This window comes from Aulonocara stuartgranti (genome assembly GCF_965226115.1).
Source record: "Aulonocara stuartgranti genome assembly, chromosome: 14".
Lineage (NCBI taxonomy): Eukaryota > Metazoa > Chordata > Actinopteri > Cichliformes > Cichlidae > Aulonocara > Aulonocara stuartgranti.
In genome coordinates this window covers 2324177-2348802 of record NC_138950.1, presented here as the reverse complement: position 1 = coordinate 2348802, position 24626 = coordinate 2324177, and the positions used below count along the sequence as shown (strand labels likewise).

The 24626-nt window shown below is 44.5% G+C and overlaps 1 protein-coding gene across 3 annotated transcripts in view; it reads right to left on the bottom strand.

The window, feature by feature from the left end:
* Nucleotides 1-24626, bottom strand: part of LOC309688086 (uncharacterized protein) — a 34735-nt gene that overhangs the window by 5377 nt on the left and 4732 nt on the right. For 2 of the 3 annotated variants that reach the window (XM_082503519.1, XM_082503518.1), the window contains 9 exons: nucleotides 9755-10000; nucleotides 9389-9539; nucleotides 7296-7478; nucleotides 7086-7220; nucleotides 6792-6986; nucleotides 4932-5061; nucleotides 4688-4831; nucleotides 4499-4581; nucleotides 1583-1810 (listed from right to left, as the gene is read on the bottom strand). In XM_082503519.1, the coding sequence (XP_082359645.1) occupies nucleotides 1583-1810; nucleotides 4499-4581; nucleotides 4688-4831; nucleotides 4932-5061; nucleotides 6792-6986; nucleotides 7086-7220; nucleotides 7296-7478; nucleotides 9389-9539; nucleotides 9755-9978 (1473 nt within the window). In that variant the 5' untranslated portion in view covers nucleotides 9979-10000. The remainder of the gene's footprint in view (nucleotides 1-1582; nucleotides 1811-4498; nucleotides 4582-4687; nucleotides 4832-4931; nucleotides 5062-6791; nucleotides 6987-7085; nucleotides 7221-7295; nucleotides 7479-9388; nucleotides 9540-9754; nucleotides 10001-24626) is intronic. The other variant, XM_082503520.1, reaches the window with a different exon arrangement.

Below are 24626 nucleotides of genomic sequence, written 5' to 3'. Positions count from 1 at the left end.
GGAAGAAGAAAAGGAGGAAGTCTGCGTGCTTCTCTGTTTTTATGGTGACAGTTAAAGTGCAGTCAGACGATGCATAAATCAAGACTTTATGGATTCATTCGGCGGCCCGAGGAGCAGCAGACGGGACGGAGGAAGAGGAGGATAAATAGATGCTATTCCCCAGTAATGAGAGCGAGGGAGAGAAAATGAAGGCTGAGGCCAGTGAAGTCTAAATGGAGAGAGAAACATGAGGCCTGGAGAGGAGGGAGAGGACAGTTATTCAGGAGGATGAATCTGGGAGGAAAATAAAGGCTGATGGGATCTGTTGTGTGAGCTGCAACTTTAAACTGGAACATATAGACTGTGCGGCTGCGTCAGTGTAAAGCCTAAACCTGTATTAATGAGCTTCTGGGGACACTTCTGCCTCTTCACCCACACTTCGGGGACCCGACTACCATCTCAGGACAAACCAAGGTAAACAATAAGGACGTGAGTGAGCGCTAAACAAATCTGTGCTCTCCAAAGTCAGGCCGCAACTCGACATCTGTGAGCACGCAGGACAGATTTGTAAGAGCCGAATTGGATTTGTGTGTGTGATTGAGGACAAACTCATTAATGCAGCAGCTGTTTGGAGCCGTGCAAAATAAATTGTGTAACTAAATCTGAGAGATCAACAGAGCTTCTCTTGCTTACAATTATCAAATCTGCTCATGCTCACTTTTGGCAGTCAGCGAGGAGAGCGCAAACGGTTTAAAGCTGCGCGTCTGACATGTCGCTCACAGCTTCGATTTCTACAAACTTGCTTAAAAAGAACTTAAAAACTTTCTAACTCAATCAAAAAAAGATATTACAGATGTCCGTGTGATATCTGCGTAGATATCAACTAAAGTTGAACTAGACCTGAGCTGTACTAGTGTGTAATTCCGCTTTTAACCACAAGGCGGCGTTCGATTTACCCTCCAGCACAAGACCTCTTTTCAGGCCACTGCTAGCTCCAAATTTGTACAGAATTCATGTTAACGCCACACTTTGCTGATTTATTTTGGTAGCTTCAGGAGCTCAATCTGTGAAGTCGTCGTTTTTAAATAGAAAACAGTACAAACATTAAATTAGGCCAAACTTTGTGGTAAACTGCTGCCACCTTGTGGTGACGTTTGAGAAACCGACTGTCCTCAACTTTTTTTTTTTTTTTTAACTGAACCCGTTTTCCTGGAGTTGAGCATTAACATTCAGCACATGAATATCATCTGCGTGTAAAACCTCCTGACCTGAGTCTGCTGACATTCTGCTTCACTCTCCCACAAACAGACGCTCTCAAATGAAGGGCCGACCTCGAGGGCACCGGCTTCGTTTTGGAAGTGTTTAAATGGAAAATCAAACAGTTCTGAATGCACAGCTCCGCTCATGAACTTCTAATGACTTAAGATTTGTGAGAAGCGCAGCAGCACCAACTGTTTAAGCATCTCGGAGAATGTTATTTGTAAAGAATAAACTATAAAGATAACTTCAGTGATCGAGCGCGCTGTTCAGTTGTTTTTCATGGTTATATTTGGACCACAGAGGAAGTATAACCATGGATCTTGAACATTTTTTAAGACAGTACCTTCAGCCTCCCATCAGTCTGCACTTCTTTCGAACAGCACGTGCTCCTCTCTGGCAAAGCGGCGCTCTGGACTCTCAGCCACGCCTGCACGCGGCCTCCATCAAAGTCAACCGGTTCACCGTCCTGTCGGTCGGGAGTCGAGGTCTTCCACTGGTCCCTGCAGCCCAGAGCTTCTGCCTTTTGGTCTGCGACAGGCGAGAAGCCCAGCTGAGTGTGATCAAGCCATTCCTGCAGACAGAGTTCATTATAGAAAAGTTTAAAACCTCACTGAGATGATTTAACTTTTTTATTTTCCAAGTCAAACTCAGAACTCCATTATCCATCCAGGTTTGCAAAACTTCCAGTTATTCTGCTCATTCCCACCTCCGTGTTTTATTATCTGCTGGAGCAGCTTAGCAAGAGTTTGAGTAGAAGAAGCAAACAAACAGGAAGACAGCATGAAATAAAGAAAAGCAGAAGGTTAATTTTGTTCCACAAAAAGGGAAAAGTGCATCCAGGCCGCTCACCACTAACTCTGCTTTGTGCTTGTACATAAAAGCTAAATGAAAGATCCTGTGTGTCCTCATGCAGACAGGGTCTATGCTGGTGTGTGAGAGCCTACAGGTTTATATTAACTGGTAATTATGTGAAAATGTGTTTTTAGATCTTTAAGTACTGTAACGAGTCGTGTAATTATTTTATTCTGACAAGTAATTAAGTAACTTAATTTTGCCAAAAGTAGTTTAGTAACAAGTAATTAAGTTATCAGTTATTTTTGAGTAGTCACCTCATGAACTGTAAGGTTTAGTTTATATCGATATTTTTTATTTTAATCTTATAGCAGCTTGTGTGCATTTATTTCTTTTCTTAATTTTTTTTTAAAACATTGTGGGAAATGATGCAAAGATTATCTGTGCTGTAAACATGATGTTCATTAAGACGACGCCACCTTGTGGTGCAGGTCGTCATTACACTTTGCAGAGGGCTCTCACAAAATGTACCTTTAATGAGTTAACTGTATAAAAAGATGACCAGGAACATTTTCAGTCATGAAATCACAAGAAATGGAAAAAACAAATCTTTTTACAGGGAGCCAGCGGTGGTGACTGTAGTGGACATGATCACAAAACTCTGCAGGCACGTCTTTTGAGTAGCACTCAGAATTCATGCGGCGTGCGAGCACCCAGAGACAAGGTCACACAGTCGCAGATTTAATGAAGTACGACCACACGAGTCCTCGGGGCAGGCGGTGCCGAGCCCGTGGGGATGGCACGCTGACATCACGTCTTCGCCAGCCCAGTAAATAATGAGGCTGGGCTTATAAGAAAGCAGAGTGAGATGACACAAACTTTGATGTCTTTGTTGTGATCCTGCAGCTGTAATCAGATGCTAATTCAGTTTTACATGCGCCTCTCGTTTGTTTCTTTCCTGTTGGGCTTTGGGTTTCACCGACAGTGCGACACAGTGCGTTTGTCTGAAAGAGACAGAAATACACAAAAACGAGGAAGCTACAGGCTGCCAGAGGAGGACATTCAAATTACCTCAGACTCTGACAACGTCTGTCCTCGCCTTTGTTTCCCATCTTATTTTCCCCTTTTCCCCTCCTCTGCCTGTCTCATACAGCAGCTTTTTCAGCACACTGCAGCGTCTCGCCACAATAAAGCTAAAAAAGGAAACCCGACAACATGCAGAGGTGCCACGTTCTGCAGGCATCATCAATAAATCAGCAGAAGAGGAGGTGAACTGCTGTAACCAGCTCATACAGCCGACAGCCGCTGATGGGGAACGTTTTTAGAGAGCCGCTGTATCTGAACATCAATGACTGTGTGAGAGAGACAGAGGCAGGCAGACAGGCCTCTGGGCCATGCAGCATCTGGGTCAGAGCAGAACAACCAAGAGGAGAGAGCAAACAACACAATTAGGAGGCCAAACGCCACAAAGACTGGCTTTAATTTCATCCAGAGGTTTTTGCAAGAAAAGGTTTTCCAACATCAGTGTTTTGCTGGTTTATATCATCACGGTGTGCTCCAGACTACAGTTTGGTGGATGCTGTGATGGAGGTAGAGATGGGAGGTTTTGTAGCCATTTCATTGACTAAAATAACCAAATTATGTATTTTTTCAGAACCTCAAGAGAAATAAATGACTTTATCCATTCAAAAAACAAACACAAAAAACAATGTGGTTCATATCGATCGAGCTAAGGCGTTAAACCGGAGAACAAATCAAACACTGCTGGATGGTTTGACAATCACCTGTCATACAGATGTGAGTGTGCGCAGGCAGAAGGAATCACTTCTACCATAATGGAACTAAAGGTGTTCCCCAGGGTTCAATTCCAGGACCACTCATTGTGAGAATCTTGGTGGTATCGTAACAGCAAACGTTTTTTTTTTAGAGTGAAACAATCTCTGCGATTTAAAACTCGTTAACTGGTGACAAAAACGACAAATGATGATTTCAAACAAGAAAACTACTCATCACTGCAGTCCAGGGCTCGGAAACTGGAACCAGATTTTTACTTCAGAATCCAGTCCTGTCCGTCCTTAGAGGCCGGTAACGGACGAGCTGCTTCCACTTTTGTGCCACTTTGGGCGTGTCAAATCAGAAAACTGGAGTTTACGGTTTGTTTGAGGGAATAGAATAAATGTATCACAGTATCCTCCATCACCAAAATATAGATGAACTATTGACTCTGTAACAGTTTGATCAATAACAAATTACAGTGAAGTCACCGCAGTCGGGCGATTCCCATCCTTTGAAAGAGAAGCACGGAGTAACAAAGTAAATTAAAGGACATAAATGACAAATGGGCGGCAGAAGTGGAATATTTCCAAGAGTTTGTGCAGCAGGAAGTCTGCGGGGTTCACTGCAGATCACAATCAAGATTTCTTTCTACTAACCTGTGGAAATGGCTCAATGTTAGACTTTAACTCACCAAGTCTCCCTCCTGGTTCCCGATGTCGGCGCTGATGTCAGACCGAGAGTCAAAGGAACTCAGGTAGCTCCACCTCTTCAAACCTGCAGAAGAAAAAAAATCCTGTTGAGAGAACAAATCTGCATTCTCACGGTGCCACCTTAGATTTCTTAAGGCGGTATTCCCGTGTAAGGTGAGGCATCTTCTTACCTGTGCTGGCACTGAAATACGATGAGTCGGCGTCGTCACGGGAGACAGAGCGTCCAATGTCAACTGACGGGTCCCACTCCAGCCCCAGGTGCTCATGGGTAGGAGAGGATGGAGGAGGAGGATGGTGAATGGGTGAGGGAGGGTCTGAGGAGGAGGCAGATGAGGTTTATGGTTCGTTTTGATCTTAATCCTTTTGTGAGTAACTGATCAAATCGACTCCTTCAGGTCAGAGATGTTGGTTTACCTTTAGGATGGTTTGACGATGCGGGGAGGTCCACATTTTGCTTTTCAGCTGTTCCCTCATCTTCTAAAAGACTCTCCGAAGGACAACCAGAGTCTGTAGCCTGGGACAGGATGCAGTCGTCCTCAAACACCTGGAGGAAGAGGATGGGGAGGAGGAAGAGGATATTTATGAGTGCTGGGGTTTGGTTGATGTGCATGTTTTTGAAGCTTGACTTCAGACTTTAATCACAGTACTCCGTTACTGGAGCACTCATGTCAGCCCACAACATTAAGTCCTTAATACGCCCGAGTTACTGTTACGCATCTCTATGACTGGAATATCTGGATAGTCCATTCAGGATTCCTGAATCTGGGAGCTACTGCCTGCAGACACGGCTTCTGGGAAAGATGGCCAATGTTTCAGATGCAGCCAGTAAATCTGAGCCAAAGAAACAAAGAGGGGCCTGATATAAGAAAGTCCAAAACACGGAGGCTTAGATGATGACAAAGAAACCTTGCTCACAAACAATAGGAAGCTAAAATAAAAAACGACAACTGATGCCAGTATATTCAGTCTATTCCTCAGAGACCTGTTACCTGCATGCAAACTAACCCTGAATTGTCAGCATGATGAAAATAGTAACCAGGAAGCTTCTTGGAACCAATCAGAGGGTTAAGTGGGCGTCCGGTTCAGTGGTCTCAGGATCTCGTCTCTGCTTCTTGGGGATGATGGTTTTATTGGCTTCGTCAGGTGGCGGCCAAGGTTGGAGCAGATTGAATGAAAATTAGCGCCTCAAAGTCTGAGGGCATAGTTCTCAGGTGGAAAGAGGGGAGTGTCAGGAATGAGTTGCTCCCACAGAGAGACGTATTCTGAGTTCTTCTCTGCAAGTGAAGCAAGAGATTGAAGAGCAAAGCCAGTCTACTGGGAAATGGCCACAAACCTTCAGTGGTGATAGAAAGAATGAGGTGGTGGATAAAAGCAAGAGAAATGAGATTCTGCCCAAGGGTGTCTGGGCTCAGCCTCGGGGATGGGATGAGGAACTCTGGGAGGGGCAAAGAGGCGGCCCACTAATCCTCATCATCGAAAGGAACCAGTTGAAGTAGTTCGGGTATCTGACCAGGATGAATCCTGTGTAAAATGTTCTGGGCATCATCCAATGGGAGAAGACCCTGGGACAGACCTAGGACACGGAGAAGGGGTAGACTGGGAATGCCTTGGCATCATCCCAAGGAAGGAAGGAAGGAAGGAAGGAAGGAAGGAGTACAAAAAACCTCATCCCTCAAGTTCTGAATATTCCCACTAACCTGAACGTCCCTTCAAACAAACTCATCCTGGACTTCATGAGGCACAGACGGCTCCAGGTGCCTCACAGGTGCTGATCTCACCTGTGAGGTCGTCTTTTCTTTGCACTACCTCAGAGCACTTTGCATCTGGTTCTCTGATGTGTGGCTTTATCATTTTCAAACATATTCCTGTTGATTGTACACAATTCTCCTGCATGTTATTTATTCCTGATGTCTACTATTTATATTTTATTCCAGCACAGTTTGTGTGGTGCTATCGTTGTACATGTAGAATGACAATAAAGAGCTATTCTATTCTGTTCTATTTTATTGGGAGCTGCAGAGAAGTTCAATTTTACTTTCAAGAGTTTAAAATCAACATTTCAAACAGGTATTTGTGGGACACACTGTTAGTCTGTTTTGTGCCCTCAGGTTACCAGACTCCTGCTGACACGATGCACAAACACCAAATGAATGATAAGTGTGATTACTTCAGATCCTGACATGTTTTTAAATGTCTAAAAGCACAAAAATCAAACACTATACCAATTACCTGAGACACGCTTTGATTACTGTGTGTGTGTGTGTGTGTGTGTACCAGTCTCATGCTGAGCAGCCGCGTGTGTGTTCGTCCAATGTTGTTGTAGACGTGGCTGCAATGCTGCAGCAGCTCCAGCAGCTGGCTCTCGACGTGCTGAGCGTCAGAAGGCACACTGTGCTGGATCAACGCTTCGCCGCGCTGCAGCAGGGCGTTCACACGCCCCGAATTCTCGCACACGCACTCCTGAAACGACTACGCATAAAAAAAATTAAAAAAAGACGAAATAAAATGAATAGCAAAGTAAAAACATGCAGAAAGAAACTGATGTGTCACTTCAAAACAAGCCCACACCTGCAGCTGTCTCAGTTTTTCACAGGCGTTTCCTGTCAGCTGCTCAACCTCGATCAGGCGGACATCCATGTCAGCCAACCAAACTGCAAGCTCCTCCCTTTGTGCATCAAACGCCTCCCACTCTGAGACAAAGAGCTGAGAGAGAGGGAAGAGTCAACTATAAAGAAGAGAGAGAAGTGAAATCCTCCTCAGAAGGTCTGACTCGCGTACCTGCAGTTGGCCTGTGATGGACTGCAGTTTGGCGCTCACGTCATCCCAGCGGCGGCCGCACTCCCTCGCCGATGACAGCAGCCGAGCCTGCATGGTACCCTGGAAGAGCCGAGTTAGTGTTCGATTCCTCCGTGTCAGGCTGTCCAGCTGGATGAGGCGAGGCCCCGCCTCTCGCCGCAGCCTCTGAACACACAAACACAAAGTGCATCTGAAGCAGATGTTTTTTGGTTTCCCAAATCCAGGCTTGATCAGGTGGAGATATTCTTATATTTGGAAAACTTGGACGAGCCTGCGACTGTTGTCTTCCAGAAAGAATGAAACCCGAATCAAATCTATGCGATATGCAATCAGTTCAGAAGAACACACTCTAAAAGCCCCGTTTCTGCCCGATTTCAACTAAATTGTGCATCAAAACAGGCTGAAAGAATTAAAACGAGTGTTTGTAGCTACAAATGTGGCTACACATCTACAATGTGAGCACAAAGCCTCACTTTGTACATGCCTGCTATGAAAGTTCTCCTCTATGCAGACGACTTTCCTGTTCTCAGGCACAACTTAGATCTGTTGTAGAAATCTTATAGACACACACACTTAAAACTACAGTGTGCACGACTCCAGATCCTGATCCCTCGTCCTAATATGTGGCTCACAAAAACCAACATAGCAATAAAGCAAATGCTAAAGCTTCAAAATGCAAAGTCCATAAACCAAAGGCTGACATGGGTTTATCACAAGGATGATAAATATACAACATATGGTCTTAGGACTAAAAGTATAAACAGATTTTAATCCGTTTTAGAGATTTGATGTTCATTTACCTGCAGATGCAAACCTGATCAGAACATTTTGCAAGCCAGTATTTAACCTCTGAGGACCTGGCGTCCATATATGTGGACATCACATTTTGGATTGTCTAGACCAGGGGTGTCAAACTCAAACACACAGTGGGCCAAAATTCAAAACTGGAACAAAGTCGCGGGCTAACGTTAATATTTATTGAAATATATTTATTCCTCCAGATATAAGAACGAATCTTTTCTTATGGACTCAAACACGTTTTGCTGAAAAACTGAATATGGAACAAGCAAAGCTTAATACTAAACAATATATATATTAGCTGTATAATACCAGTAGGCCAGCTCTGATAGTCATTTGGTATGGCTTCGCGGGCCAAATGTAATTAGGCTGCGGGCCAAATTTGGCCCGCGGGCCAGAGTTTGACACCTATGGTCTAGACCAAAATACAAAATTTTGCTCTACATGGGCCTGATGTCCACTTACGAGGACGATATACTGCCAAGGTCATATCATCATATGTGGACCTCAATTTTCTCAGAAACAAAAATCAGATTAAAAAAAAAAATAATAAAATCATGCAATTCTTTGTTTTTACATTCATCAGGTCCCAGTCAGTCCAAATAGCAAAGAGAAATTAAAAATGCCATGAGAGTTCGGGTCTTAGGAGGTTAATGCAGGAAGTAGGTGAACTACATTGGGGGCGTCTTTCTTTGTGAGAGGATCGTATTAATGACAGGAAACCTCAGTGACATCATAGAGATGCATAAAGACGCTCAGTCTCCCGATTCTCTTCCTTCTCCTCCTTTTCCATCAAATTCTAATTCAGTCTAATTGTGTTTCTCCTCTTCCTCATTTTGTTGGAGCTGCAGACACAATCAGTGTGAACCTGAATGAATTTGTGCAAACAAGAAGAATCTACAGCTTTTCGGTCAGAGGTGGTCTTGTTATTTAAGCCGGCAGCACGAGTAGATTTATGTGTTGATGCTGCCTGCTTCAGCTTTACGACTGGCTGCTGAGTGATATTTACACCCTGGCTGGGTGACAACTTTAACCATGTGCTGAACTTTGGCCCAGCTTTGCTCTGACCCAGGTTTTAATTTGTGCGAGTGCCTGAACACAAACACAGAGCTCAAACATCAATTCTGTCACAGAGAGACAACAAAAGAGATTCAGTGCACAACAGAAATACAGATGAGTCCAAGGTGAAAGATGGTTGCTGGAATCCCTGTGAGGTTAAAACACCTGAAGCCAAGTTTAGATTTCAGTTTCTGTTTAAGTTATTTCTTTTTCCCCACCTCAAACTTCTTCATTTCCTCCTTGGCGGTCTGGTAGGTAACGTGGACGGAGTTTGGGGAAGAGACGGCCTCCTCGGCCAATCTCAGCCAAGCATCCAAGTGGTCGTACTCCTTCATAAACTCGTGCCAGAGCAGCCATCTCCTCTCCAACCTGGCAGAAATACGCACAAAGTGAGAAGTTTTCAAGCTGAACAAGAAACCTGAGAAAAGTGTAACTGTGCTGTTATTAGTCTGCAGTGCAAATTCATCGTTCAAAATTGACCTCAGCTGAAAAAATGCTGCAGAGTAGCTGCACAGCAACTCTTAAAGATCTATCATCTGTTTTACTGATTACTCAGGTCTGATTATCAGCTGAAGGACACTCACTGTCCACAGTCCTGCAGGTCTCCATCTTGGCTCCAGCTGCTGTCGACTCGCTGCATTTCCTCCTTTAGCTCCACTGGAGACGACTGGACAGGAAGCCGGCACTGGTACAGATCCAGGAGGTGCTCCGTGTCACTCACTTCATCTCCGGGTACAACATCACTTCCTGCAGGGTTTGGGGTGATGCTGCTGTGGCGTTCCGAGGTGGGCAGGTCTATGCCAGGCATTTCAACATCATGTGACCTTTACCTGATGGAGAAGACGCCACTGATTAGAATTCACATTAATTCAGAGACCTATGCCTAACGCAACACGCCAACAATATTGGTTACACTAACCACTGCCAACCACCCCTCCGTGCTCTGCTGATCCAACTCTGGGTCAGTTTCTGTTTTTCTGAATTTTTGGTTGATATTCTGTCCATGTCCATTAATATTCAAACAAAGTGAATTCATTTTATTCTGAGAAAACTTAAATTCAGCAGGGGATCAAATAATTTCCTCACTCTATAGCCAAATATGGAGTTACTGCATTCAACGACTAAACGAAAGTCCCAGTTTTGCCAAGTGTTTGTGGGCAATAAGGAGAATCTTTTTATTCCCACAATCTTTAGTTGTTCCTGAAGTTGATGCGACTGCTTTAACAAGGTGACACGAACACGTTTGAGACGGCGCTCCTGGAGAAGAGCAAACAACAAGAAATCAGGCTGCCAGTCAGTGGTTTAAATCCTCCGAGCCAGGAGGACGACCACACAGCCATGAGTCACCATTATCGCTTCCACTAGGGGACACACACACACACACACACACACACACACACACACACACACAATGAGTCACTCGGGTTCTTTATTGAGATTGAGCCAGAACTGTTCTCCATGAGTGGAGACAGAGCGGGTCTGATTTATGAAAAGCAGGACAAATTTACACTGCACCTTTCATTCAGTTGGTGCTCACAGTCTGTGTGTAATTATCTCCCGATTTACAGACGCAGCAGGTGATTACACACTCAGGACCTGTGACCGACATCCAGGCGCTCTGTGCACAATAAAACGCCATTTTCCCCTCCAAACGTCTCAAAATTAAGATGATCACAAACATTTTCAGACAGCATTCAGGGGATTTGGCAATGTGGAAGTTAAAGTAGACGATAATGTAATAAAAAGGTGCGTAAATAGGAGATTTTATAATTTAGCCCAGTTACTTGTGCTGCTGACTAACCTGCCAGCTGTTCTTCCCCAGATGATGGTGAGAGACGGGCTGTAACAGCTTTTACAGACAATTTAAACACGTTTAAATACGCTGCTCTTCTCAAAGAAAAAACACTTTCATATCTTAGTGAGGACGTTAATTAACATAATGCTCACCATAACTGTAACCCTGACTCTAAAAACCACTTGTGTACACACACACACACACACACACACACACACACACACACACACACAAACTCAAAACACTTCCTGTCATAAATCATACCCATCTATTGTGCGTTTAGTGGAGGAGCAGGAGTGTACTCTGAGATAAAATGAACACAGAGGAAACAGTGATGGCAGATCTGCCAGTCTCAGCTCAGTAAATTCAGACAAATGCAAACTGTAGAGTCTCATCAGAAAGTGTGCTGCAGGGATTTCACAGTTCAGTGAAGCTGAAGTTCAAGCTCAAGTTTAATGAAGAGAAAACTGCTCGTCCTCTGTGTTTGAAGACAGTCTGCTTGGTTTCCCTTTCCAACACTCGTAGTTTTCTGTGCACCTTTAGTTAACCTCTTAAGCCCCAAGCCTACCTGATCTCCTGCTTTCAGGGGGCAAAAAGCAGGAGATCAGGTAGGCTTGGGGCTTAAGAGGTTAATTAACTCTTATGATAAGGAAATAAATAGGAGAAAATATCATTTATGGTCACGTATCGGTCAACATCTTTACTAGCTGATCTGTTTTTGTCCACCAGGGGGAAGAACAACATCATCATCAAGCTGACAGAGACCGTCTGTCCTCCTGCCAGTGAGCCATAAATCAGCGAGCCATCCCGAAAGATGTTTTCCTGAATTCCCAAGATGCACGGAGGCGGTGTAGTGTAGTAAGAGTAGTAATGCACAGCTGTTTTATACAAGCCACATCTGGAGAGACTCTACGTAGCAGCCCCCTTATATTCAAATGCTTTGGCAACCTGTCCACGGTGTACCCCGCCTCTCGCCCTATGATAGCTGGGACAAGTTCCAGTAAACAGTTTCCTGATGAGTTTATGGTCTCAGATGTTGGATTGCAAACTCTCAGCACTGGCTTGTTTTTAGAGGGTTTTTTTTCTTTTCAGCCCCTCAGGCTGCTGCTCAGTGATGCTATGATGGCCATCTTTTATATACAGTCTATAACTAACAGATTTCACCGTGTCGTCCGTTTGCTCCTCGTCCTTCCCTCTCCAGTCAGACAGCCACCTCAGGTGCTCGCACACACCTTTGTGTTTCCACCTGAGCACTTTAGTATCCCAGACTCATAGATCAGGCGCTGCCTGTCCTATCAGGCCGAGGCCGCCTCCTCCAGACTCCCACCTGGGGACTGAGTGTGTAACAGAGTTATGAGGCCAAGGCGTCAGACCTGGACCACTGAGGCTGCATAGATCCTGCTCACCTGTCTGCCTGCTACAGCAGAGCGTGTGCACCTCTCCAGTCTGCGTCCAGTTATATTTTAACCATTACACACCATTTATTTCTTACACAGCGAAAGCATGTGTGTGTGTCTGACCTGGACTTTACCTTCACACCAGTTTTATGGCTTCAGGCCTTTAAAAGCTTTAATCAGGTTTGATTGTCAGATGGTAAACGGAGAGCAGCTTTGTAATGTCACATCTACTGACCAATCATGTTTGAGCAGCAGGTTTTAGTTGCCTGCAGGTAATTCACTGCACAGGACTGATTAAAGAGGAACTCCCTGAACCGAACCACTGGTGGTGGGGAGGGAGCCGACACGGCATCTAGATCCATGTTTTGTGTAGGATAGAATAAAACAGCTGTTCATTGCCATTGTACGTGTACATCGACGCTGTGGTGCAGTCTGTGCCTGAAGTGGGCGATCGTGGCTCAAGAGTTGGGCGTTCGCCTTGTAATCGGAAGGTTGCCGGTTCGAGCCCCGGCTCGGACAGTCTCGGTCGTTGTGTCCTTGGGCAAGACACTTCACCCGTTGCCTACTGGTGGTGGTCAGAGGGCCCGGTGGCGCCAGTGTCCGGCAGCCTCGCCTCTGTCAGTGCGCCCCAGGGCGGCTGTGGCTACAATGTAGCTGCCATCACCAATGGGTGGATGACAGGTTGTGTAAAGCGCTTTTGGTTCCACAGGGACTAATAAAGCGCTACACAAATGCTGGACATTTACCATTTGAAGTATGAAAGCGGCAGACAGGCAGGTTCATCTCAGTTCATTTAGTGACATTTATCACCTCAGTCTCCACAGAACAGACGCGAACATCTGCTTAACATCTGAACACACACACGGCTGTTTTCCCACTGAGCTCAAAGAGTGAATGAAGCTTCAGTATGTAGATTTACCAGACAGAGAGCAAGCGAGCATCTTTAACTGCTGATGAGTCGCCAGCTGCCTGCAGTACACACACACACACACACACACACACACACACACACACACGATTTAATGACTGCATCAACCTCACCCCCCACTCATTGAGTCTTATCAGAGACACGAGTGAACCCTCAGTCCCGAGCTGTCCTCTTAGTGCTGTCAGTGCAGTTTCAGACCCTGGAGGAAGTCAACATTAGTCTATTTTAGACCCAGCAGGTGTAAGACGTCGGCGTGACAGAGGAGGAAGCTGGGACAGGAGGCAGATGATCTGCTGTGATGCCCCTTAAAGGGAACAGCCAAGAACAAGATGAAGAAAACAGACTGAGCAGATCTAACTTTGACTCTTGCACGTCTTCATTCATAACAGCGTTTGGAATTGAACCAGTGAACAACATCCAACTCCACAGATAAAATAGACTCATTAACCTTTGTTGCATCTAAAGGAAAGTGCAATAAGAACAATAAAACATTTCCAGATATGCAGAATGCTTAAAATGAAGATTAAGGGGAAACAAAACTCTTTTCCATTACTCTGCTGATCCCTGCTGCAATTCTCTCAGTAAAAACAAATGTAAGTTACGTCATGCAGCAGAAATTAAGAGTTTGAATAACAACACAATGTTACTAAGAGACTCTGGAAATTTGACAGGGTGGGAAAAAAAAAAGTGTTGAATTTCCTGTCAGACTGAACAAACGTGCCATCTTCAGTTTCCCTCGTTATGCAGCAGCCTGGTGTGTAACAGACTCACAGCACGAGGCTGAAACCATTTCCTGCAACCAACCGAGGACAAGCTCATTACATATTCATTATATTTATACATTATATTTATGCTTGAGAGAAGAGCTCGAGACAAAAGGATTACTTATTATTTGAAACATCAATATGAACACGAGACATGACAGGAAATAAGAACAGAACAGGTCCACTTTAACCCCAGTTTCCTGTCTGTGTGCTAAGCTCGGCTAACCGTTTGTGGCATTCGTTTCATGGACATCTAAACATATTTGCTTATTGCCGAGAACGATGAGTGCACTTCCCCCGAACTGCTGAACCAGTCCTTCAAATGTGGACAGAGCGCAGAGCCCAGGACAACAGCAGGCAGGTGTCTGGAAATTTTCCATGAGAGGGAAAAATTTGAATATGAGATACACCCACCCAGCTGAATTACAGGAAGAACTGCTCAAACATTAGAGTCACAACACACACACACACACACACACACACACAATATAAGTCTACTACCTGACATACTGATGACATCACTTATGATGTCAATCACCAGCAGGAACAGGGAGGCAAAAAATAAATCAATAAAAATCTTGTGATCGTATTGGACGAGAATACAAGCAGTGAAGTCTGATTGGCTGTAATGATTGATGCTTCGTCATCCAATATGATTCCCCGACAGCTGTGCGTGTCTGTGCGCACGTCTTCCATGACTTTGACGCCAGTAACACCTGTCTGCAGGGACAAACAGCCGGGCTGAGGCTCAGCAGGGCGTAAAACCAGCTGTCCTTATTCTCCTCTCTTTTTCAGCTGGATCCAGAAATCCACCTCTTCTGCCTTTATTTCATTTTATTGGCCCACTTTTCATCATTTTAACACCTGAACTTGCATTTTCAGACGTTACCAGCCTCTAGCAGAATCTAATTTCATCAGATAGGAAACAACATCAGGGCAATCTGTTGCAGAAAGAGAGCAATGTTCGCTCCCGGAGCCGAGAAATCTGTAACCAATCAGTTTGGGGAGATCTGGATTCATTTAAACTTTTATTAACCATGAAATCTGACTCTTGGGACATTTAGGAGCTCTGTGGGGGTTACTACACGATGTTTGCCCTTTCAGCTAAAATCTTTCCTTTTCCTCATCCCTTCCATGACGAGTGAGCTTTAATAGGGCTTGCTTAATGTCATGTGACTTTGACTGATGGACCCGTCCTCCCTTCATTCAAAGGAGAATAAAAGAAGTTGACAGTGTGAACCCACAAGCGTCTTGCTGTGTGTCGTTTTCTGGCACCGTTCTCACTTTCACACACCCCGATTAGGTTAATGCAGTGGTTAAAAATGTCTTTGTTCACATCATTTTCTTTCTGAGGAAGTGAAACTGAATTAAAATCTTTCACAAACCAGACCTGGCAGAAACAGCAGCCATATTATTGGCCAGATATTTGCATTAAAAAGGTCCAACAGCACAAACGTGGTACAAAGGTCCAGTTCAGGGACTCCAGGTAGCTGAGGCGACACCTAGCTGACAGCTAGCAGCTACAGCCGCCTCTGTCTCCATCCGTCAAACAGGCCACGCCCCAATGATGCAAACTTGATGCCTTAATAGAATTTAACCAGAGTTACACAGTTATTACGAAGTATTAAACTATTCATAGAAAGCGCATCAGTAGCCGCCTGTAAACATGTTTATTCTCCCCTTGAAGGGCGCCAGGATGTAATCAGCTGACTGCATTTTTGGTGGAAACCAGGTCAAGGTCATTAGGTGACACCAAATGTGAAAACCAGTAAATGGATCATCTTCAGGTTTAACCTTCGTTGTTTGCAGCCAAAGTTAAACTTAAAATAAAAATCTATCAGTAAATACAGTTTCTTGAATATCGAGTGAAAGGGCAGGCAGAGAGCTGTGCAGCACACTTCATTTTTTCAACACTACGCCATATGATGTCACAATGACATCACAGGCTGACACCACATACTGACACACAAAAAATAAAAAATAAAACACCAGTTGTAGTTTTACCTTTGACCTTCTGGTGTTTCTGCTGTACAGTTTTAACATCGAGCCTGACGTGAATGACTCGCTGCTGGAGCCTCGAGTGGACATCAGAGGAACTGCAGTTTTTCAGAGTACTCTTTAGTTTGCACTGCGAGTCAAATAATCTTCATCTTATAACCTCAGTTTACCTGAAACGGACTGTTTTAGCTCCTCCCCCTTTAAACCCCTTCCGATTTGCTGCCCCTGCATCTGCAAGAGTAGGAAACACCGATGGTCTGAGAGCAGCCACTGACCATTACTGGAAGTTTTTAACTTTAACGTTGAACGTGAACGCCCACGGATGGAGCAGGAGATGTACCACGAGACGTAAGGAGAAGCAGAACCCACTTTATTTCCATGTTCCTGAAACACAGGATGATTGTGGTCGCACTGCTTCTGAATAATGCTTCATTTACATCATCTTATTAAAGTTGTGTTTTTTTTTAAGGTTAACTACTCTGACAACCCGACCAGAGTCGAGGGAGAGGATGGCGTTATCAGATCTTCCTCTGAGCTACAATTTTAATTGAGCGAATTAAGAAAATCCAGTTTCAGGAACCTTTATCTCCCTTTCTGCCGTTTCCAGCAAGCTTCTCTCTGTCCCTGCTCTTTAAGGTCAGACAGCACGCAGTAGTGGATCTTATCCGCTAACTTTTCTAACCCTGTTGGCAGATCTTCTGTTGGATACCAGCAGATTTCTCTTAGATTACGTAAGATTTTATTCACCGTGCCATTCTGTTCTGTCTGCATGAAACCACAAGCAGGCAGACGGAGCAGCGTGAGGGAACGAGGGGAGGCAGCTCATCACTACTATTAAGACCCGTCCCTGCTGGGATGAGGAGGCTATCACCTCTGCTGTAAACCGCGCTGCAGCAGAGATAGGAAATGAATTCGAGTTATTAAGATTAAGGAAATGGCTCTGGTTGAGGCTGATATTGATATCGAACTGAGGGAGAGATTAAGATGAAGAGGAGGAGGAGAGGGGAAGAGGCGATTCTGCTTCCTCTGTGCCCTGAACCACACTTTATTATAGCAAGATAAAGGGGCGGGGCTTAACTTCTACATAGCTTTATTAGCACGGCACTCTGAGGTGGTTTTATCCAATTAGATGTGCAGAATGTGCAGCTGTGAAGGTGACAGGAGGCGAGTTTACAGCTTCAGAGCAGGATGACACTCCCACAGTGCCCCACACTGTCCTGAGACTACAGAGCAGAGCACCAGCAATACGCAGGATGTGTCTGAGGTAGAAGGGGCTTGCATGCAGCCGGATTTACACTTTAACTGTGTGGCATTCCCTAAAAAAAAAAAGTTAAACACGTTTCTAGAATATTTAATAAGAATTGGCAGAATTAGCAGACAGGCCACAAACAGAGGGGTCTGCGGGGGCCTTCCTCCAAGAGGGCCATAGCTGCTAGCTGTCTGATGGGCTTCACTGAACTGGACCTCTGGACTGCGTTTGTGATGTTGGAGCCTTTTTAATGACATTATCTGACCAGTAATATGGCTGCTGTGAGGTTACTGTACTAAGATACCATCCAAGAAGGCGGAGCTACAGATTTGATGAAATTCTGGGATTTCGTGCAGATGTTGGTCAGCTGTGATTAGCACGTATCTGTGGGTATAGCTGAACACTCCAAAAATCATCTGATCACTGTGTCTCAGTCTTTTTAAACAATGTTGAGCTCACGCAGTGATGGATAATTCATAACGACCACCGCTCCAGACGTTTGTTTTTACGCGTTTGCCCCTGAACGCAGCGGCTTCGTTGGAAAATTGGATTTTATTCACGTCAAAAGCTCCAAATACAGAAACAAATTCATGCGGGGTTTTCAAATCTAACCCACTTGTATCCTGTGCAATTATATCATTAAAGAATAAAGTGCAGCTCAGCTTTTTAAAGTTAACTGCATTACCTAGAAACGCAGCCCTGAAATGCATCACTCGCTGAAGCTTCGGCGGCGGGGAGAAGAGACGAATGGCTCCTATTAGAGCTCGGCCGCTTTAGAGGGAAAGCGATATTCAGCTGAGGAGATGATGAAGGTGAGAGGAAATCAGGACTATTAGAACCAAGACTGATTAAAATAACGTCTGTGTCCTGAGACAAAGTTAAACATCCCCCCTGCTCCTCAGCAGAGAACACAAGCACCTCAAACCTGAGCTTCTGTGGCCTCTCGGCGACCACATTGAGCATCGTTTGTTGTATCGACAGTTTTACATCATCTCAGCAGGAAATCGCCGATTCAGAAACATGTCTGAGAACAGCCGGGCTAGACCCGAAAGCAGCTTTGCATGAGTCACAGCTCAAAATAATCCTTCTTTATCTTATAAAGAAGAGCCTCAGTTGATCGTCTGACACAAGCTGGTTTAGCCCTTTCCCCGTAAGGCCTTTCAACATTATCCACTTTGGCAAAACACTGAAATGACTAAACACAGGCATTCATGAATATTTCAATCCTTTAAAGTCTGTGTTCACACCATTATTAACAAAGATCTATTAGGGCAGGGGTGGAGAACTCCAGGCCTCGAGGGCCGGTGTCCTGCAGGTGTTAGATCTCACCCTGGGTCAGCACACCCGAATCAGATCATTACCAGGCCTCTGGAGAACTTCAAGACATGTTGAGGAGGTCATTTAAATGAGCTGTGTTGGACACATCTAAGACCTGCAGGACACCGGCCCTCGAGGCCTGGAGTTCCCCTACACCTGTATTAGGGCCACTGAGGGTTGAAGAAAAATTCAATAATTTCTTTTAAAATTCCTGTTAAAGTTGGAAAAAGTGGTGAAACTGGATTTTTATTAATTAAAGACTTAAGTTGAATTTAAAAAGGAAATAAATTTCCAATAAGCTCAGTATAGCAGGCGACAAACTACGAGCTCGGCTTTGTTAGACCGCGTTGAAAAGTGTTTGCGATGTCGTGCTGCAGTTTGCTGAAAGAAGATTGTTTATAAATTGAGTAATAACTCAATTTATAAACAGACGACATTTTCTGGTTTGGGCTTTTCAGTCACCTTACACGAGACGAGCGTCCACTCTGACCTCAGGAGCACTTTGGTCGATCTGCTCATCAAACATAAAAATTAGGAGACACCAAGTCTCAATCACATACTGATTAAAAAAAAAAAAAAAAAAAAAAGAAAAAAAAAGAGAATAATGACCCAGGAATCACTGTAAGCAGAAGGCCTCTGCTTAGTTTTTACAAGGCTGCCAATCAGAGGAAAGAAGAATTTAAAGGGGGAGGAGCTAAAAAGGGCTCCATTCAGATATTTTCTGGACTGGGGGGTTTCCTCGAGGCCCAGTAAGACAAAGATGAAGCCTTTTATTTGTCACATGCAAAGTTTACACCTGCAGTGAACCCCCAACCATACATGCATACACATCACGTGGAAAGGCAGGTCGGAGACAGGTTGGAAAAACAATGAAGTGTACAATGAATTATTATGAACTGAATCACGCAGAGCTACTCCAGACGACTCCAATAATAAACACATGGAGTTTGCAATGAGCAGATCTGCATATATAAATGTAATAAACTATAAACAGGAAGGAACTTGCTGCTGATTTTGTGTTTTTTGTGATGTTCCTAAATTTCATACACTAGAAAAAAAAAAAAAAAAAAAAAAAAAAACACTAACTTGATATAGACACTCATGTTTTTCACAGGCATGGGTAAAATTAGTCTCTTTTCCTATTGTCACCTTTTTCTCCGCCTAACTCACTTTTGCCTCCTCCCCCCCCTCTTCGTCCCCTGGAGTCACTGCATTGTCTGTTCTGGACAAAGGCAGGCAGGCTGGGAACAAGCAGCCTTTGTGTCGCCCTCGCAGAGAAGAGACAGATTACGTAGAAGTAGACGAGGATGCGAGATGATGGAAAGTGAGACTGTGAGAATAGGTGGAAGGTGTAGAGTTTACCGATCATCTCCAAAATAACTGACCGAGAAAATACAGTCAGAGCCACGTGGGACAAAACACTGATGTGTTGTGGGTTTCTGGACAGCTAACAACGGGCTCATCTTTGTGACTCTCAGCAAACAAAGTGCATTTGTTATTGGCTCTTTGGCAGCAGATTAATCTCATTTAAAGCCGTCTGAGTCAAAACAAACTTCAGTGTGTGGGTTTGTGGTTATGCAGCGCTGACGTGTTATCCAAATATTCAAATCAAGCTCCTCTGAAAAGCTTTCGCACCAGAGGAAGTGATGGGCAGAGCCCAAGAAGGAAGCTGTTGTTCCTCTAATGTCCACACGAGGCTCCAGCAGCGAGTCAAACAGTCCCGCGTTAAAATGTCCGACTTTACAGCAGAAATAAACACGTTTACAGCCTGATACGAACACAGCTGTGCAGGGGATCATTTATTTTATGACTCATCGAGTTGGACACTACTGAGGATAAAACGCCAACGCCAGATAAAAGCCTGAACTGGTCCTCTGGACTGTTTGTGATGCTGGAGCAGCTTTAATAAAACTACCTGACAAATAATACACCTGCTGTTCATCAAGAAGAATCAAAGGTGCAGTCCTCAGACCTGGGAGCTACATTTGGCTTTACCGAGTCTGACTCATCGTGTTTTGTTATTATTGTACAGAAACTTGTCCTGAGGCTCGGGCGCCGTCTTAGGAGCTCAGCTGCAGTTCAACAGGAGCCAGAGGATTACAGAGCGAGGCCTGCAGAATGGAAACGGCTTCAATGTCACGGTTTCTGTTCGACACCTTCACATGCACCCGGGTTCGTCCTGCTGTGGCAGCAACACTGTTTAAATGGATGGTAAAGTAATTCAGATGGAAGGTAATATGAGCCTCTGCTCCTGCTGAAGCAGGAAAACGCCGCTTCAGTGAAACGCGAGATGGTTTCGTCCTCCGTTTGCCAAATTTAAGAAGGAGAAAAAACAAAAGTGCACATCACAAAGCTAAGAGCAAGAGCTCTTCTCTGGAGATTTGCTTAATTTAAAGTTTTAAATTTCTCCCCGTTTTTTCCCTCTCATGTTCTCAACCCAGATTGTGGCCGAAGCTGTTAACAACAGATCAAAGTCTTCAGATAAACTTTCAAGAAACACATTTTGGGCTCACACTGAGCACCGACAGCTTCCAGAGACCATTTCAAGCTTTACTTTGTGACTCCGCTGAATCTTGAATGTTTTAAGAAATGAACAGAGCTCCTCAGGAGGAAACTCAAAGCAAACAGATGTTTCCGTGAGCACGACTGTGGTGAACGTGCAGTGATGCAGAGACACGTGGGTTTGAAGAAAAATAAAAATCCAGTTTATAAGAGCTTTAAGTCTCAATCACTTTAATTCTAGTTTTGACTGCCAGACAGAGCAAATGTACGACTTAAAACCTTCTTCAGAGCTTTTTTGTGTAATTTTCAAACTGTCAAACTGTTCAGACAAAAGCAGATAATGGAGTTTAAAACAACCAAAATGTTTTATATTAAATGTGGAGCGACTCGTATGGATTTAAAGTCTTTAAGAGAAAGAAAATTCAGCCCCACAAATACAAAAAGGATGCACTCGCCTGCTGTGAAGGACGGAAACAATGATCCTTTTAAATGAAATTTGCCGAATACTGACGAGTTCGATTCCTCTTAGAAACTGCACAAAGCCAGAAGAACAGCAGGCAGCAGCCACCCATGGCCCGTTCAAACAGGAATTGGACCACCCAGGCCTCCACTGGCGGCTCTGGTCCTGGAGGCCTCTTAGGTGACGGTGTTGTGGCGTGTCCTACCAGGAGAAGAGCCCACGACTGCGAGACTGTGTCTCGGGAATGTCTCGTTTAGACGCATTTGATCCAACCCGAGTGACTCATGTGGATAGAAGACTAGAAAGAACCATGAAGTAAAACTTGTGGTCTGTTCAGTCCAATCATCAGACCAATGACATCTCCATTATAGTCTTCTGCAAGGCTTAATTAAAAGGAAGCCCCTCCCCTCCACATCCACACACAAACTCTTCTTCCTGCAGATTTCGCTCTGCGGAGGCCACAGGAGGCTGAAAGGCACATTTCTTAGTGATCATTTTGGCCGGTTCTTAAAAATTAACGAGGCTCTGACATGTTGATTTTACAAACCAGCATCTAACACCTTTAATGGAGCACAGAGGAAGGCGGAGCCGCGATAAACACACGTTTATAAATAAAGATAATTACATTTGCCCCGGAGAGCGTCTCAGTCGAGGCCAGCGAGTCGTTAGCGTCCTGCTTTTATTTGGCACTCTGACGCCAGCTGCTGTACTGCAAAGACACCGAGGCGTCATTTCTCACACCGTGGCATTAAAACAGAACGACTCGAACCCCAGATTATTTTTCCTAAAATGCAAAAACAGCAGTCTCAGTTTTCTCAGAGCACATCGGACAGATGTGAGTTCATAACTCCGGCTCAGTGATTATGTCCCGTTTGGTTTCAGGACAGAAAAAAGGACTTTCTAAAGGTGTCGGAGGACTCTCTTTTTACTGCATAGATCTTTATCTCGTGACCCAAATACACCAATGCCGCTCTGGAGATTTGAATGTTAAACCAACTCATCTGGAAGTGGTGTCACGAGGCGGCGGATTGCGATGAATTAAAGGCAGAGGAAGGAGCGAGCGTTTGAGACGAGAGGATCACAGAGCGGAGTAGCGTCTTTCCACACGTGAACCTAAAAACGACCGTTGTTACTGCCATGTTATCTGCAGGCAGCAGGTCTCTACATGTCTCATTATAATACTTTTTATACACATCAGGAGACTTCTGGATCAGACTTTTACGACCCCGTGACCTTTCTTCAAACTTCACCTTCATAATGAAGAGATCAGGTGTCTCTAAATGGCTTTTCTATGAGGTGTAAGACTGCATGTCAGTATTTCCCAGTAAAGGCGTAAAGAGAGATGAGCTAAAACATCTTGTTTCAGGCAGAGGATGGACTAAGTGGCTGCACGAAGGCCCAGGTAAGATGAATGAGGATCAATGTGAACTCATGCAAAGCTACTCTAATGTCAAACATCTGGCTGTAAACTTGCATTACAGTCTCTTTAAGCAGGTCATGGAACTCTGGAGGCCGAGTGCATAAGCACAGGTGTTGGCACCTTAAATCCAGCTTTCCAAGGTGTGTGTAACACTTTTATTTGGCTGTACTTCAACCCCAAAAGCTTTTTCCAAGCAGCACACATTTAAACTGATAGTTAAAGAAGGCAATAAAGTTTTTAAGCAGTTCTTAAATACAAACGTTTTACTTCAACTATTAGATTGTGCTCAGCTTTCTGGTTTCCAATATACCAACTATTAAATCAGCTTTGCAAACATCCTGATTAAACTATTTATTCAAAGAGGCTTCTGTGTTTGCACAGCAGGGAAACAGCAGTTACAATAAATAAAAGTCTGGACCTGGCTCGACTTTTGATGCAACCTCATCCGGTAACGTGGAGCACCGAGGCTCGCACACACATCCCTCCAGGCGGCACTTAGCTGCAGATGCACTGCTGTTATTCAGGCATTTGCCTCACTGAACTATCAGTGCAATTTTCAGCCACATCCTGACAGTAAACACTGCAAAGGAAGCTCGTGTGGGTCTGCAGGCTGCCCGAGTGTGTTTGTGTGAGAGGGCTGCAGGTAACAGCAGCCATAAAGCTGAAGGAAACAGGCTGTTTAATGGTGTAAAAACATTATGTGTTGTTATGGCCATCAGAGGGGACATTAGCCTGCAGATGTTAGCTAGCTGAGAGTCAGAGCGGCCCGCCGCCTCGGGGTGGGCGGAGCCTTGGGACACTGTGAAGATCATCTGAGTCATAATGAATCCCAGCAGCCTCGGCTGCTCTAACGAAACACATTAGAAAACGCTCATCAACTCGGAGCCTGCTCCGCTTACCCTTCCTGTGGTTTTCCTCTCCTTCAGGTTCAGTATTTTGGCTTTTCCTAAGCAGGTTGATCTCAGGGCTCAAAGAAATGCACCAACTGTTCCAGACAGCAAACATCGGTAATCAGCATCATCATCCACACACATTTCTTCCAAACAAAACACTCGACTCGAAGACTCAGAAGTGTTTGTTTGGAGCTGAAACCATGAGATGATTGTTTGGTGAATGATTTCATAAAGACAAATCTGCTGTTTGCTGCAGCTTCACAAAGAGGAAAAATGCTGCTTTTTGTCTTAAATATCAAAGTGACTCCCTCCTCTTAAATCCAGACCTCTGGATTAAAATGACAGAGCAGCTCTGCAGCAGTAAGAAGTCACTCGGGGCGTTTTCACGCCTGTAGGTCATTTACTCTGAGTTTGCAAACTTTTCTCATGATTTGAGAAAAATTCAAGAAAACTCCAAGCGAACCAAAATGTCACTGAAACCACGTGACAATGTTCAGTCTGCTTATTGGCCAGATGTGTCTGGGGCGGAGCAACAAAAGTAAATACAGGAAGAAGATGCTGTGTTCTGGAGAATTCACGTCAGCTTCACAGCTAGCTGCTAGCTCGTACAGACCGTTACACGTCTATAGTACTTCGTCCAACAAAGCCACTCTCCTCTGCAAGTCCACGTTTCAGCCGTACCTCTTTAACTTTGTCTCCAAACCACTCAACCTGAGCTTCATCTCTGCCCCCT